Here is a 13,887-nt window from a genome sequence, read left to right on the forward strand (position 1 = left end):
CTTTGAAATAACCGCAACACAACAATTTTCCCCGTGTGCGCGCATATGTGTGTATGTGTGTGTGCGTGAGTGTATGCAGGTGTGTGTATTCCAGAGATTTCCATAAATAATGACCAAGACGACCACAAGCTGGTTCTATTAAGGATTTCACTCGTGATGGTAGTGCTGCAGTTGCTGCAGCACAAAGCCCTGCATAGATGGCGCCACTGTGCATGCGAGCTGCGCTGCCAGTAGATGGCGCTGCAAACACATTCCACATGCGAACAAAAGCTTTGCTCGGTGTGGAAGTTAACCGAAGAGTGTGAAGGGGGTGGTATGTGTAATGTTGTTCTTGTTATTGTTATTGTTTTTGTTTGTTTTTATAATTTTGTATGTATGTGTGTGTAGGTGAGATAAATACGGCAAAGGTTGTTCGCCTTATACTTATTTTGTGTTCTGGAAGATTTTAGCAAATTTACTATCATTATGCTCGAAATGGTTATTTAAAAATTGAAAAAATAATAATAATGCTTTTACTAACGTTTATTATTATTATTGTTTATTTAAGACTTTAATATATATTAAAGACCTTAGCATATCATATGACTAATGTTTTGTAAATTATATTATTTTAAAGCTATATATTTTTTATTTTATACCATAACTTCCAGAATTACAGCATTAGAGTATAAAAAAAAACAACAAAAAAATCTCATTTTCAGTTCAAGTTAGCTATAATGAACTTGTATCGAAAATTACTCAGTTCAGTGACCAAGGAACAGTTTTTTAAGTATATTTCCCTGTTTCAACATAGTATAGGCTTGAATAAAAAAATGCATTAACTTACAACGAATAAACTTACGAATACTTGAAAGATTAGAGACTTTACGATTGTCATATAACCGCAAAGATTTAATCGTATGCATGACTTATATATACTATAATATATGTACATATACATATATAGGAATTGTAATCTAATTGAGCTGCACTTGATACATTTATTATTATTATTATGATTATTGTTGTTGTTGATTCAATGCATAATGCCGCTGGCGATAAGGCGAGTAAAAGCGTCGCGTGCTGCCAAGTGAAATGCAAGCAGAGCATCGACAGCTCGCACCTGTTGCCCCGCAGCGCACAGCGAGCTTTGAGCCCTTCCGTTTGGATCGTCAGAATTTCACTTTTCATTTGTTTACAACAAAGCAGCGCCGGCGCAAAAAGTGGCAAAAAGCTTCGCGAAGTCGCAGAGGCCAACAATCAGCAACAGAACAAAAAAAAAAAAAAAAAAAAAAAAAATTTAAAAGCTTTGAAAGATGAATCTATAAATGATGCACTGCAGCCGCATGAATTTTTAGTGTTCAACGAACGAGCCAACAGAGAATACAACGAGCTGTAAATATTCTAACCTTCAGTTCTAATATAAATATACTATAATAATTAATTTAATTAAACAAGTGTTTTCAATTACAATGCAGAAATCTATCAGGTAAATAGACATATATATATATATATGAGATTATATAGAACATATTTACATTCCTTTTCTCTGACTCTTCACCTGTAATTCATGATTGCAGTTCGTCATATTGGCTGCTGGCTTTTGTGGCCATCAATGCAGTCCTGGTAACAGCACAGGTACCCTTCCCCGGACAGTGTCCAGAGGTTAACATACCGGAAGACTTTGACTTGGAAGCGGTAAGTGACACACGCACACATACCCACGCACATAGAAACTCACACACACGTGCCTCTGTTAAGCACTTGAGCACTTGAAACTATCTTGAAATTAATAAATTGTAACGCTTTTCAATCGCGCTTCAATTAATTATGCAAAAGCCAATTATCAAGTTGGCATTCTAGTACTTTCTGTGCCTGCTTATCATCCAATTACATTCCATGAAGTATTATTGTTATTCGACTTGATAAGTCGTGATTCCACGTTTCTTGGTTATCTATTGAATAACTTTTTAATTAAAATTTTCGTTAATTGATATCGATTGACTTACAGCAAGATATGAAATTAATAAAAGCAGATTTTCAATTGAAAATAATTAATAATAATTGCAGTAAAATAAATCATTTTGTTATTGATTATTATCATAAAATTAATATGCATTTTTGCTTTCAATCAAACAATATTTTTTTTCCCATTAAAAATCGAAAATCAGGGTAAACAAAAATTTTTTTTTGTTATTACTATTATTATTTTATTTGACTTATTTTTATTATAATAATAGTAAAAATTTTTGCATAAAAGTTATAGCAAAAAAAAATAAATAATAATAATAAATAAATAAATGAATAATTACAAATACTTCATATAATTGCAATAATAAAAAACTCAACTCCAATATATGATGAAAATACCGTACAAGTATTATCGAAATTCTCATTAATGTAATCTAAAAACAAACTGGAATAGGCTCAACAAAATCAAATTTAAGGTTTTAAGTCCCTATGTCAATAAACAAGAACTGTTTGATAAACCAAATTTAAAGAGAAAACCGTTTACCGCTTATCACCAACTGGTAATAGATTAGATAGATAGTTTTGATAAATGAGTTTTTAATCCATTATAACAGCGTTGAGCCTGTTGACCTGAATCTATTCAATCTTTTTTTCTGGAACAATTCATGATATAATAACGCTTCAGATAGTAACAAAAACAGCTGATTCATTTGACTTGTTTTCAATTGTCTTTCAGTACATGGGCGTCTGGTATGAGTATGCGAAGTATCCGTTTCTCTTTGAGATAGGCAAGAAATGTATTTATGCACGCTACGAGATTGCCGATAACAACACAGTATCTGTTCTGAATGCTGCTATCAATAGATTGTGAGTATTAAAGATTGTACATAAGTTGTAGAATAGATAAAGAGCTCTATCTGAATTCTTTCATCTGTAGAACCGGAAGCCCATCGAATGTGACTGGCACTGCCAAGGTAATTGCACCGGGTCAGCTGGCTGTCGTCTTCTCCAAGAATCGTAAGTACTATGAGTGTATCTGTATCTGTATCAGTATCTGCATCTGCATCTGCATCTGCATCTGCATCTGCATCTGTATCTGTATCTGTATCTGTATCTGCATCTGCATCTGCATCTGCATCTGCATCTGCATCTGTATCTGTATCTGTATCTGTATCTGTATCTGTATCTGTATCTGTATCTGTATCTGTATCTGTATCTGTATCTGTATCTGTATCTGTATCTGTATCTGTATCTGTATCTGTATCTGTATCTGTATCTGTATCTGTATCTGTATCTGTATCTGTATCTTTATTTGTATCTGTATCTGTATATTTATCTGTATCTGTATCTATATCTGTATTTCCGTAAGCATTTATGCATCTATCTGTATTTGTATCTACATCTGCTTTTTTTGTATCTCTACATTCCAGAGCAAGCTAATAGGGCGAACTATCAGGTGCTGGGCACCGATTATGAATCGTATGCCGTTGTCTATAGCTGCAGCAGTCTGACTCCGTTTGCCCATTTGAGTAAGTATGCGGAAGCCCATAAGCTTAGGCCAAATTTGGCGCTGCACGTCCCGCCTTGGCCTTGTCTAATTTGGCATGCAAAACAGTCGAATCAGTTATTGCATTTGGCATAATTATGTTAATGCAACTGCATAATTAACTGGCCAATGGTCAACGAGGGACGCATTGCTGAACACGTTAATTACAATCATCTGATTTGCCATTGCAGAAATCGTCTGGATATTGACGCGCCAGCGCGAGCCCACCAAGGAGGCCATCGAGACAGCGTACAAGGTGCTGGACGATAATAAGATCAGTCGCGCTGTGCTCATCAAGACCCACCAGAAGCACTGCCCCCAGCTGGAGGGCAATGGCAGCGAGGTGGCCTCGACTCAGCTCCTGGACGAAGACTTTGTCAGCAATGCGCTGCCAAAGGCCATTGAGACAGCATGAGAGTGGCTAAGGCGCTTCAATGAGCGTCTTTTCGATATATTCATGAACTTCTTAAACGATTAGCTAACAATACGGACATTGTCTATTCCTAACATATACTCAAAATACTATATATCCTTGATTTAAAAAGAAAACGTCAATTAGTATGCACCAAATTTATAATTAATTAATAACCTTAATTATTTAAATGTTTGATTAGCAGCTCCATTACGAATGTTCATAATATATTGTATATACGTTCTTAAAAAAATAAGAAAAACAGTGTAAAATGTTATAAATGTTTAATAACTGTTCTCTTAAAATAAATGCAAAATAAAAAAATAAAAAAAAAAAATAAAAAAAAAATAATATAAAAAATATATATAATTTTAAATTTCTTTTTATTGTATTTTATATATTTATTTAGATTTAATCTAACTTTTTATTTTTAAAGATATCGCTGTGTAGACAAGAGCATCTATAAATTAAAAACATATTTGATATAGTATTATTATTTATATTTAATTTTTATTAATATAAATTTTTCTTGTTCAAAATGTGTATATTATATAGCTATATCGAATATAATATACCTACATCGAATCAATACTTCAAGCTATAGAGTATATCAAATTAGATTTTAAGAAATGTCTCGTATCTATATCGTCTTCCGTCAATTGGCATTGAACAGTTGTGTCTTAGCAAACATGTTGAATCAAGTGTTTTACATGTAGGTAAATATTCGTATCAGTGTAAACTATTTATAATAATATATTCAGCAGCTCGGTGATATTGATGCTCTCGCTTGGCAGTCATGCACTGTCCACGAGGATCTCAAGGGGGCCGTGCCAGGCGAACCTGACAGCCGTTGGAGACTTGAATATGAGACGGTATGAGGGCATATGGTATCCACAATTTGCGTATCCATTATATCATAAATCACTGCCCAAATGTGTAAAGTATAATGTTACTAAGGACATAAGTGGTAAATATAGAATTCTAAGATCGGATATCGACAGCCAGTAAGTGATCTTTAATCAAGCTGAACTCTAAGGATACTTAAATGTTTTGTTCCTAAATATAGGAGCGGCAATGTGCGTCGGCGATCTACATTGATACTGAGAGTGAGTCGAAAGGGAGGAAAATACGCAATAAGAACTGATAGTGAGGCTTTTACACAAGAAATGCAAACAACAAAGAGAACTCATGAAAATATATTTCTTTAGATTCACCAGACGGCCTTAATATGTATGTGCTGGACACGGACTATAGAACATATTCAATTCAGTACGCTTGCATAGAGCTGGAAGGCATCTTAAATATAGGTAAGCGTGAGCTTGTTCGTTAATTAGTGGAATTAGAAGCCTGAACGGTTTGTGGATTTCAGCATATGCCGTCATAATGACACGCGAGCGGATGCCGAGCTCCGAAGTGATTCAGAAGACTAAGCAATTGGCCGAACTCTCTGGAATTGATCAGAAAAAGATGGTACCCATTTTACAGGGTGCCTGTCCGATCGATGTCTAACAGACATTGGCCTCATCATTAAATACCCTTCACAAAAGTTTCAAGCTTGTTTCTATTCAAATCTTATTGAAGTAAATTATCTGACGCTCTTATGAATTAGCTAAGCTAAAGTCACGCTAAAGATCTGTAGAGAATTCATTAGGTAATGCAAATCAGCACTGTCTGATATATATAGTATGGCATAATGAAAAGCTAAAGCGATGCATTCTGGTATAAAGTTGAATAAGGTGCTGTGCGTATCGATAAAACGGCACAAATATTATTATTATTTTTTTTTAGTTATTTGCGGCATTTCCTAATTATCAAAGTTTAAAAATATATATATTTAAAAAAAAATATATATATATGTATGTTGTATAAATAATATTTTCATTTGCTTAAGTATATAACTAAAATGGATATATATAAACATATTTTGAAAATGAATATAAAAATAAATAATAAAGGTAAAATAAATATTTACTTTTTTATTAATGAAATATATATTTATATACATATTTTGAGTATTTATTTATTTATTTGTTAATAAAATAAAATTAATTCAAATGTATCTATATGACTTTTAGTTTTTTGTTTATAATAAATATTTTAAATATTTTGTTCTTTATATACTACACATATATTATAAATATGTGCATATATATATACAACCATATATCTATTAAATAAAAAAAAAATATTTTTACATTGTTCTTTATTTATTTTCTTTGATGATTTTGCTTAATTTGTTTAAAATTTCATCATACCATTTTGTAAGAATAATAATTTCACTGCTTGTGACGCATCGAACTTTGCGTTAACTTCCAAGACCTGACCCGACTCAACAGCAAAGCTTTTTTGCTTTAAAATTTTAATGACCAATAATGAGCACAGATGAGACTTAACTGCGTCTATTGAAACATAAAGTTCAGAACTGGTTTACTATACACATTTTCTTCTTCTTCTAGTTCGCAATGAATCAGATTAGCTAAATGAGCATTAGCAAAGCAGAACGAAAACTGGTTTCTCGTTGCAGTTCTAAGTACAGCTTGGCTAGAAGACAATTGGATTATTATGATTTAAGGTAGAAATAATCAAAATTATGAATACTAGAGATACAAAGCTTAAGTAAAGCATATTTATAGATAACATAGTAGAGAGACTGTGTAACAACTTGTCTTTCCCTTTACAACAAGAGCAATCTAAGCCAAACTAAACAAAAATAGAATTTGATTTTTGGTTTTGCCAAGGTAGTGAGTGGAGCGACATGCTAAGCTGTTTATTTGCTTTGGCGTGTTTTTTATTATTTCTAGTATGTGCGGTAAATAAAACAAATGTTGAACAACATAAACAAACATAAATCAGTAACCGCAACAGCCATGACCGGAATAGATAACTCCCACTCCCACACTCCTGTTCTCACATTCTCCAGCTGCCGTTCCAGTTCTGTTCGAGTCGAAAAGGACAATTGCAAAATTAAACAGCAAAAAGGCAAAGAGAATCGTCCTTGCCTAGAGTGGCATAACAAAAACCCAAGCGCCCAATGGGGAAATTTTATGGTACAGCGATTTTAGAATTTTATACTATATGCATTCATCTCTATTTTATTTTTTTGTATTTTCTGTATTTTCTGTTTGTTTTTTGTTCTTTGAGCTTGTAGTCGCCTTACCGCGACTGCACGACTTGCCAGCGCGTCGCACACTGGCTCCAGTACAGACTGAGACCCAGAGCCAGGGCCAGCGCCTGAGCCTGAGCCAGACCCAGACAGAGATGGAGATAGCGAATGGTAGAGGGACCAAAACTACTCGCTGTGCATACAAAATTTATTTTGTAAACAAAGTAAATGCCATTACAAACAAATTGGACTTTGTGCCATGCTTTTTGTACTTTGTTGCGGGACTCTTGCATTTTTGGCCCAGGCTCGAGCTGCTGCCACCGCTGGGAAATCGCTCAACTGCGCCTCGGGGGCGCCCATGAGTCGACTCTTCACTTCACATCTCTGCTCTGCCTTCCTCAACTCTCCATCTGCTTGGCTGTGCGTGATGCCTTGCCAGGGATATGTGACCGGCCCTCCGTCCGGCCGACATCTGAGACCTCGATGAGCGATAGATAGTCTGCGGTCAGACAATATTTATTGAGTGCAAAAAACACTCAGCATTCAATGTGCGTGCTGCCTGGAGCTAAAGTCAAATGAGGGTGCCCTTATGACAAGGATTAAATGCCATATGTGAACAGCTTTATTACAGACTAACTGCAGGCACATATAGATATCATGCTGGATATTCTATTATATATGAAAATATGAAACGCTAAGCTGAAAATTAGATATGCAGGGATATGAAGAGAGAAGTTGTTGACGAAATATAAATTTATTAAGAGTGTCACGACACGAGAGAGTATATTGTGAATGCTGCAATGACAAGTCTTTAGAGAGAAATGAGAGAGAATATAAAAAGGAAGACATCCGACCAGACTAGACTAGATTAAACTAGAATATAAGAAATAGAAACTCTGCGCGAGTTATTAGTAAATTTATATCAAGAGTAACTCGAGAGAACGTTGTAAAAACTTTTCGCTTATCATTTGAGAAGACAAACTGAAGAGAATCGAAGGAGAAACTTATGCCATAATGAGGGATACTTAGCAGACAAATGCTAGAGTTCTAATATGAATTATAGTCTAATTGATAAAGAAGTTAGCCAGAGAAGAGATAAGAAAAATACTTACGGACAGACGTCAGAAAAAGTTGTGATTGGAAAAACTTTTATATACCTAAAAAAAAAAAATTAAAATAAAATAAAATAAATAATAATAATTAAAGCTTAAAACTATTAATGTTTTAGGAAAACCACTCATGAAAAAAAAAATTTATATATGTACATATATATCTTCAATATATTCAACTTTTACATTATGTCCAAGAAATAAATAGTAAACAAAAAAATTAATATTTAATATTTTTATCATTTACCGGTAAACGATAAATATTGGCTATAAAAGCAAGAGCTAAGATAGCGTAACAATCAATAACTTGATATACTTTTAAGATGCTCCGCAGCAATGCCCTGAGAACTCTCCACACTCGCATTCTCTTGCCCACCACTAACAAAACTTCCTCATAAACTCCTGACCAGCTCTTGTAGTAATCAAAAGTTTCCTGTTCATAAAGTAGATCCACTAAAATCTAGAAGTCAATCTCATCGACTCTGGCAAACTCCAGCAACTGCAGCCTATGGCAGAGAGCTTATTTTCCCCCGAAAGCGAATATCTTTCCATTTGATTTCACCTCCAGCAACTGCAGTCGACGCAGCCTGGCCACGCTGGCAATGCTGTTCTTTGAGTTTTATTAGCTTTTATTGGCACACTGTGCGCTGAATGAGTGCTCGGGCTTGCTGCAGTCAAAACCATTGACCGTTAAGCATTAATGTCCTGTGGCAGCCAAATCGAATCGAACTTTTACGTGTCTGCATATTTTATGGAGGAGACTAGTCGAACTTTAATTGGAACAATACCAATAAATGCCAAATGCAGAGCGAGCCAAAAGTTTGATGTGCATTGACCGGGATTTTGCAGCGACCAAAGCGGACTCAACTCAAGGGACACACACACACAGACACAGAGACACAGAGACACATGGACACACGGACGCTTACACCTGCACACACATAGATAGAGTTAGAGGATAGCCGCAGTAACCACAAGGATAACAACGGCTTTTAGCCGTTTTCCCGCTGCAAGTTGCGGTTGCGGCCAACAGCTAACGGTCAACAGCCAACGGCCAGTGGCCAGCTGCCAGCGGCTAGCCGTAGACAACGAATCCAGTTAACAATTCAATGAACGCAATTACAAGCGACCAAGCAGCCAAGCGACCTGACTGCATGGCCGCCACAGACGTCGCCCGCTGCCCGCTGCCTCTGAGTGCTGCCCGTTGCCGGGACACCGATTAGAGACGCGCTCAAATTAAACGTTTACAACATATTGTTGCTGGCCAGCCAGCCGTTTACAGCGCCATCACACACACACACACACACTCCCAGAGATACACCCACTCCACATCCACACCCACACCCACACCCACAGCCGCAGTCACAGTCGCAGTCGCAGCCCCAAAAATCGCTGCCCAAATGGCTGGCTGCATAATTTATGCGCACAATTCGTCGCCGCATCCAAATGCCCCAAATGTCTGCCGCCCATTTGTTGGCCCTTTGTTTTTATTTTTGCGGCAACAGCTGACGCTGCGCTTCCGATTAATTAAAGCCATTTTATTGACTACCCGGCGCTGCTTTTTGCTGCATGCTGCTTGCTGCTCTTCACTGTGGTTTTTGGTCGCGTGTTTTGACCAAAATACGTTCAAATTATTATGCGGTTAGCCTTTAAGCCGACAAATATTTATGCTAGAATACCCTGTAATTGTATTAGTTGAGTGATGAAATGTACAGATTTTAGAGCAAGTAATTAGAGCTGTCAGATCAAGTTGCCCCAGATAGTGAAGGGAGCATAGAGAGAAAGAGGGAGAGAGAGACAGAGAGAGAGAGAGAGACAGAGAGAGAGAGAGAGACAGAGAAAGAGAGAGAGAGTACGGCTTGAATGCATAGAGTATTAAGCATACGTACATTGCATATTAAACATATAGAGAGCAGATAGAGTAGAAAGAATATAGTAAATACTTTATATAGAATATGTAGACACTTCATATCATATAAAATTTATATGGAAAAATAGAGAATGGAATTTAAAATATATTTATATATGTATTTTAAGTATATATATTTTTTTGACAATTTGAATTATTCGTAATATTCAGAGTACTTAGAATTCATACTTGGAGTATTTAAAGTACAATATATAGAGTATTTAGAGTACCTAAAGTATTCAGAGTGTCTATGTACTGTACTTTGAGTAAATTAGTTTAAAGTACTTAGAGTATTTAGAGTACTTGCAGTATTTATAGCATGTAGAGCATTTAGAGTGTACAGAAATATAGCATTTATAGAGTGTTATGTATACTTCGAGTAATGAGAAAACTTAGAGTAAATAGAGTATTACAAGTAAATAAAACATTTGAAGTATTTAGAGTATTTATTATATTTAGTTCATACAGAAAATATGCAGAAATTTGAATAGTTAAAATTCTCCGAGTATTTAGAGTTTGTAGAGTTTTATGAATTTCAAAAGTATTCATCTTATTTAATGTATATAAAGAATTTTTACTTGCCCATTGAGAATATGGACAGTTAATAGTCAACTATAGACTACGTACAGAATAAAGTAAATTTAATAACTTGAAAATGGGCTTGCAGCAAAAATTAGAGCACTTTGAAGTTGTTTTCCAGTCTGCAGCAGGCTCAATCGAAAATATTTTCACAATGTATATATAATATTTATGTATAAATATACATGCATATGTATATATACTCGTTGCACCGATACAACTAATAAAAGTTCAGCTTGCATTGGGAGCTTGGCAGTTTTGGGAATTGGGAGCCACGTTGCTGCCACATGTCGCGCGGCTCGTGCTGCTTGACTCCGAGCAAGGGCTTTCAACGTGCGGCACGTGCTGTCTATGACGAAGTTTGTCGCTGCCACAGCGCCTGGTGGCGCACGCCTGCCAAACTGCTTAATCAATTACGCAACTTTGCAACAACATGCGACAGGCTGCAGCTGACAGCCGAACTGAGCCCGCCCACACTGGCGGGCCACAGCCCCCACGGCTTAGGCTAACGCTAAGACTAAGGCTCTGGGCATAAAAAGGCAGCCGAATTGACAGCTGCACCAGCGAGCACCTTCCACTTGCCACAGCTGCGCCAGCAACTTGCAACTTGGCAAACTATTTGAAGTTGCAAGTCGCAAATAGTTTAATTAAAATGCATGTGAAGCATTTTCTTTTCAACATTTCCAACTTACGGCGCCTAATGAAATTAACGTGATCTTTCAACAGCAGCTGCCAAGAGGGCAAACGACTTCCATTGCCACATAACACTGCTAAGTGCATTAGAATATGAGCTGGGATTTATTTTCTACAATGGAATTTATTTGAATGTATAAGAAAATGACTCGAGGTTATCTACATTAGAATTTCTGTTAATCTGTATTCCAATTTTTGAGAAAATATTTTACTTATATTTACACAAGAATGATATTTAATATAAGCATTATTATTTAATTTTAATGTACAAAAACTTATCTTAAATATTTTATAATTTTACTAGGTATAATAATAAATATTTAATTTGCAATAAAAATGGTCAAAAATATTTTATATTATTACTAAATTAATACATTACTATTGAATTTACTAAATATAATCATCATCAATATCTTATATTATTACTAAAAAAAAAATTATTATTTAATTTTATTGCTCTAAAAATAATCATAATTAATGGATATTTTAAACATATTTTTTTACTTATGTTTCTCAGAAAATTTGGACAATTTTTAATTTTTAGTGTTTACTTTTAATGTTAATATTATTCACTAAAATTAAACAAAAATGTTTTATATTAATTAAATATTTTTTATAAATATTAAATATTTGCACAACAAAAATTGGGGAGAGGAAAAAATAATCACAGAGGTGAAACTACAAACAATGGAGTTATTCTTTAGTCCGTAAGGGCAAACTGACAAAATATGTCAGTATAAAAATAGACAGAAAATAATCACAAATAAAAAAAAATTCTGAGAAAAATTTAAAGTAATTTTTTTTGTTTTGGAATATGTTTTAGGCCAAGTCCGCGCGTAACGAGCAGAGGAAGGGCCAAATGTCGGCGACCGAGCAACCATGCTTCAAGCGCGTGACGCATTGCATTTTCGACAACGATGGCACAGTCATGGGTAGGTCAATTGCTCAGCTGCCCGTGCTCATCTCTATGACCTTCTCCTCCTCCCTCCTTTCCAGATACGGAAAGCATTTACACGACCGCAATACAGAACGTGCTGACGCCCTACGGCAAGACCTATACGTATGAGATGAAAAAACGTATGACGGGACTAGCAGCCGTGGTGGCCAGTGTAATGATGGTTAGGGAGTACAATTTGCCGATTTCGCCGGAACAGTATCTGGTCAGGTTTCGCGCTGAGCTGCATTGCCTGATCTCGGATGTGAAGCTGAAGCCGGGCGCCAAGGATCTGCTGCTGCATCTGTTCGAGTATCGCGTGCCCATGGCCATGGCAACGTCGGGCTATCGAGACACCTTCTGCCTGAAGGCACGGCCGCACTGCGACCTGATGCCCGTGTTCCATCACATCGTCTGTGGAGATGATCCCGAGCTGAAGGAAAGTAAACCGCATCCGGACATCTTTCTGCTGGCGGCGTCTCGCTTCAAGCCAGCACCACCGCCCGAGTGCTGTCTGGTGTTCGAGGACTCGACGCAGGGCAAGGATGCGGGCGTGGCCGCAGGCATGCAGGTGGTAATGATACCCGACGAACGCCTGCCCCTCGAGGAGACCAAAGGCGCCACGCTGGTGCTCAAGTCCATGGCAGACTTCCAGCCGGAGCTGTTCGGCCTACCTGCCTACGATTATGCGGAAAAGTTTACGTTTGGCTAGCGCTTGGCATTTTTTTCTTGCTCAAAATTTGCAAAGTATTTTATTTCAGTCATGGGGTAAAAATCTCTTAGTTTTAAATTTCTAAAAAATGAAATCTATTTTTTTGCAAAAGTTTGAAATCATTTTAATTTAGTTTTGAGCTTTATAAATTAAAAAATACATAATTCCAAATATAAATTCTTTTACTTAAGTTGACTAAAATTTCTTAATCTAAGATTTAAAAAAAAGCCAAAATATATATATTTTCTTAAGCTTATCTTAATTATATAATTTCCTTTCAATTTCAGTTTTAATTGGTAAATTTGCCATGCAGCAAACTTTTATCAAATAAAAATATGAAAAACTTGAACTTTAAAATATATATATATATAATTTTTTACTCTTTTCTTTAGCTGCCCTTGAGTGCTTCCTGTGGCGCGCTCGTTCATTAGGCAAAAGCGGAAGTGGGGCGCAAATGCTAAAAAAATAATGATTCGAAAATAAAAAGTAAAGTCGCCGTCGCTGTTGCAGTTGTTAAAAGGTTTATTCACTTTACTTTTATGCGCGGCATAGAGACAGATAAAGAGAGAGAGAGAGAGAGTGAGAGAGAGAACTTGAGATTGAACTGGAGCTGGAGCTAGAGCTGAGGCTGAGGCTGAAGGCCCGAAGCGGTGCTACAGACTGGCCTGCCAGCTGTTCGACAGTCTGGTTAGAACATTAAGTAATTATAAGTTGAGACAGACGTTTCTGTTGCTGTTGCTGTTGTAGATGTAGTTGCAGAGGCAAAAGTTGCTAGTCCCAAGCTATGCTACAGCTGCTCGAGCTAGAGCTCCACATACACACGGCGTATGCGTAATATGCTGAATAATTAAATTGTCAACAATTGACTTTTGGCAGACGCACAGACAGACAGACGGACTGAGAGTCGGACACTCATTAAAATATTATATTTGCCTATGCA

The 13,887-nt window shown here is 36.2% G+C and overlaps 3 protein-coding genes across 4 annotated transcripts; all 3 read left to right on the plus strand.

Annotated features, from left to right (window-relative positions):
- The first annotated feature begins 1,330 nt into the window (after window positions 1–1,330).
- Window positions 1,331–4,179, plus strand: LOC6575889 (apolipoprotein D). Its single transcript, XM_002001857.4, has 6 exons — window positions 1,331–1,468; window positions 1,560–1,677; window positions 2,687–2,817; window positions 2,888–2,967; window positions 3,381–3,479; window positions 3,688–4,179. Exons 1-6 carry the CDS (start codon window positions 1,452–1,454, stop codon window positions 3,909–3,911), a joined length of 669 nt encoding a protein of 222 aa, XP_002001893.3. The 5' UTR covers window positions 1,331–1,451; the 3' UTR covers window positions 3,912–4,179.
- Window positions 4,180–4,510: 331 nt separating this feature from the next.
- LOC26528154 (apolipoprotein D) lies at window positions 4,511–5,454 on the plus strand. 2 transcript variants are annotated; one of them, XM_032728972.2, is made up of 5 exons: window positions 4,511–4,620; window positions 4,670–4,912; window positions 4,975–5,054; window positions 5,117–5,215; window positions 5,278–5,454. In XM_032728972.2, exons 1-5 carry the CDS (start codon window positions 4,538–4,540, stop codon window positions 5,415–5,417), a joined length of 645 nt encoding a protein of 214 aa, XP_032584863.1. In that variant the 5' UTR covers window positions 4,511–4,537; the 3' UTR covers window positions 5,418–5,454. The 2 variants fall into 2 exon arrangements, with proteins under 2 accessions (XP_032584863.1, XP_015020355.1); XM_015164869.3 differs by having other exon boundaries at window positions 4,561–4,620; window positions 4,673–4,912.
- Window positions 5,455–11,990: 6,536 nt separating this feature from the next.
- On the plus strand, window positions 11,991–13,024 carry LOC6575890 (probable pseudouridine-5'-phosphatase). The gene is made up of 2 exons (XM_002001858.4): window positions 11,991–12,233; window positions 12,298–13,024. Exons 1-2 carry the CDS (start codon window positions 12,161–12,163, stop codon window positions 12,945–12,947), a joined length of 723 nt encoding a protein of 240 aa, XP_002001894.1. The 5' UTR covers window positions 11,991–12,160; the 3' UTR covers window positions 12,948–13,024.
- Window positions 13,025–13,887: the final 863 nt, after the last annotated feature.

This window comes from Drosophila mojavensis, unplaced genomic scaffold (genome assembly GCF_018153725.1).
Source record: "Drosophila mojavensis isolate 15081-1352.22 unplaced genomic scaffold, ASM1815372v1 contig_36, whole genome shotgun sequence".
NCBI classification, from domain to species: Eukaryota; Metazoa; Arthropoda; class Insecta; order Diptera; family Drosophilidae; genus Drosophila; species Drosophila mojavensis.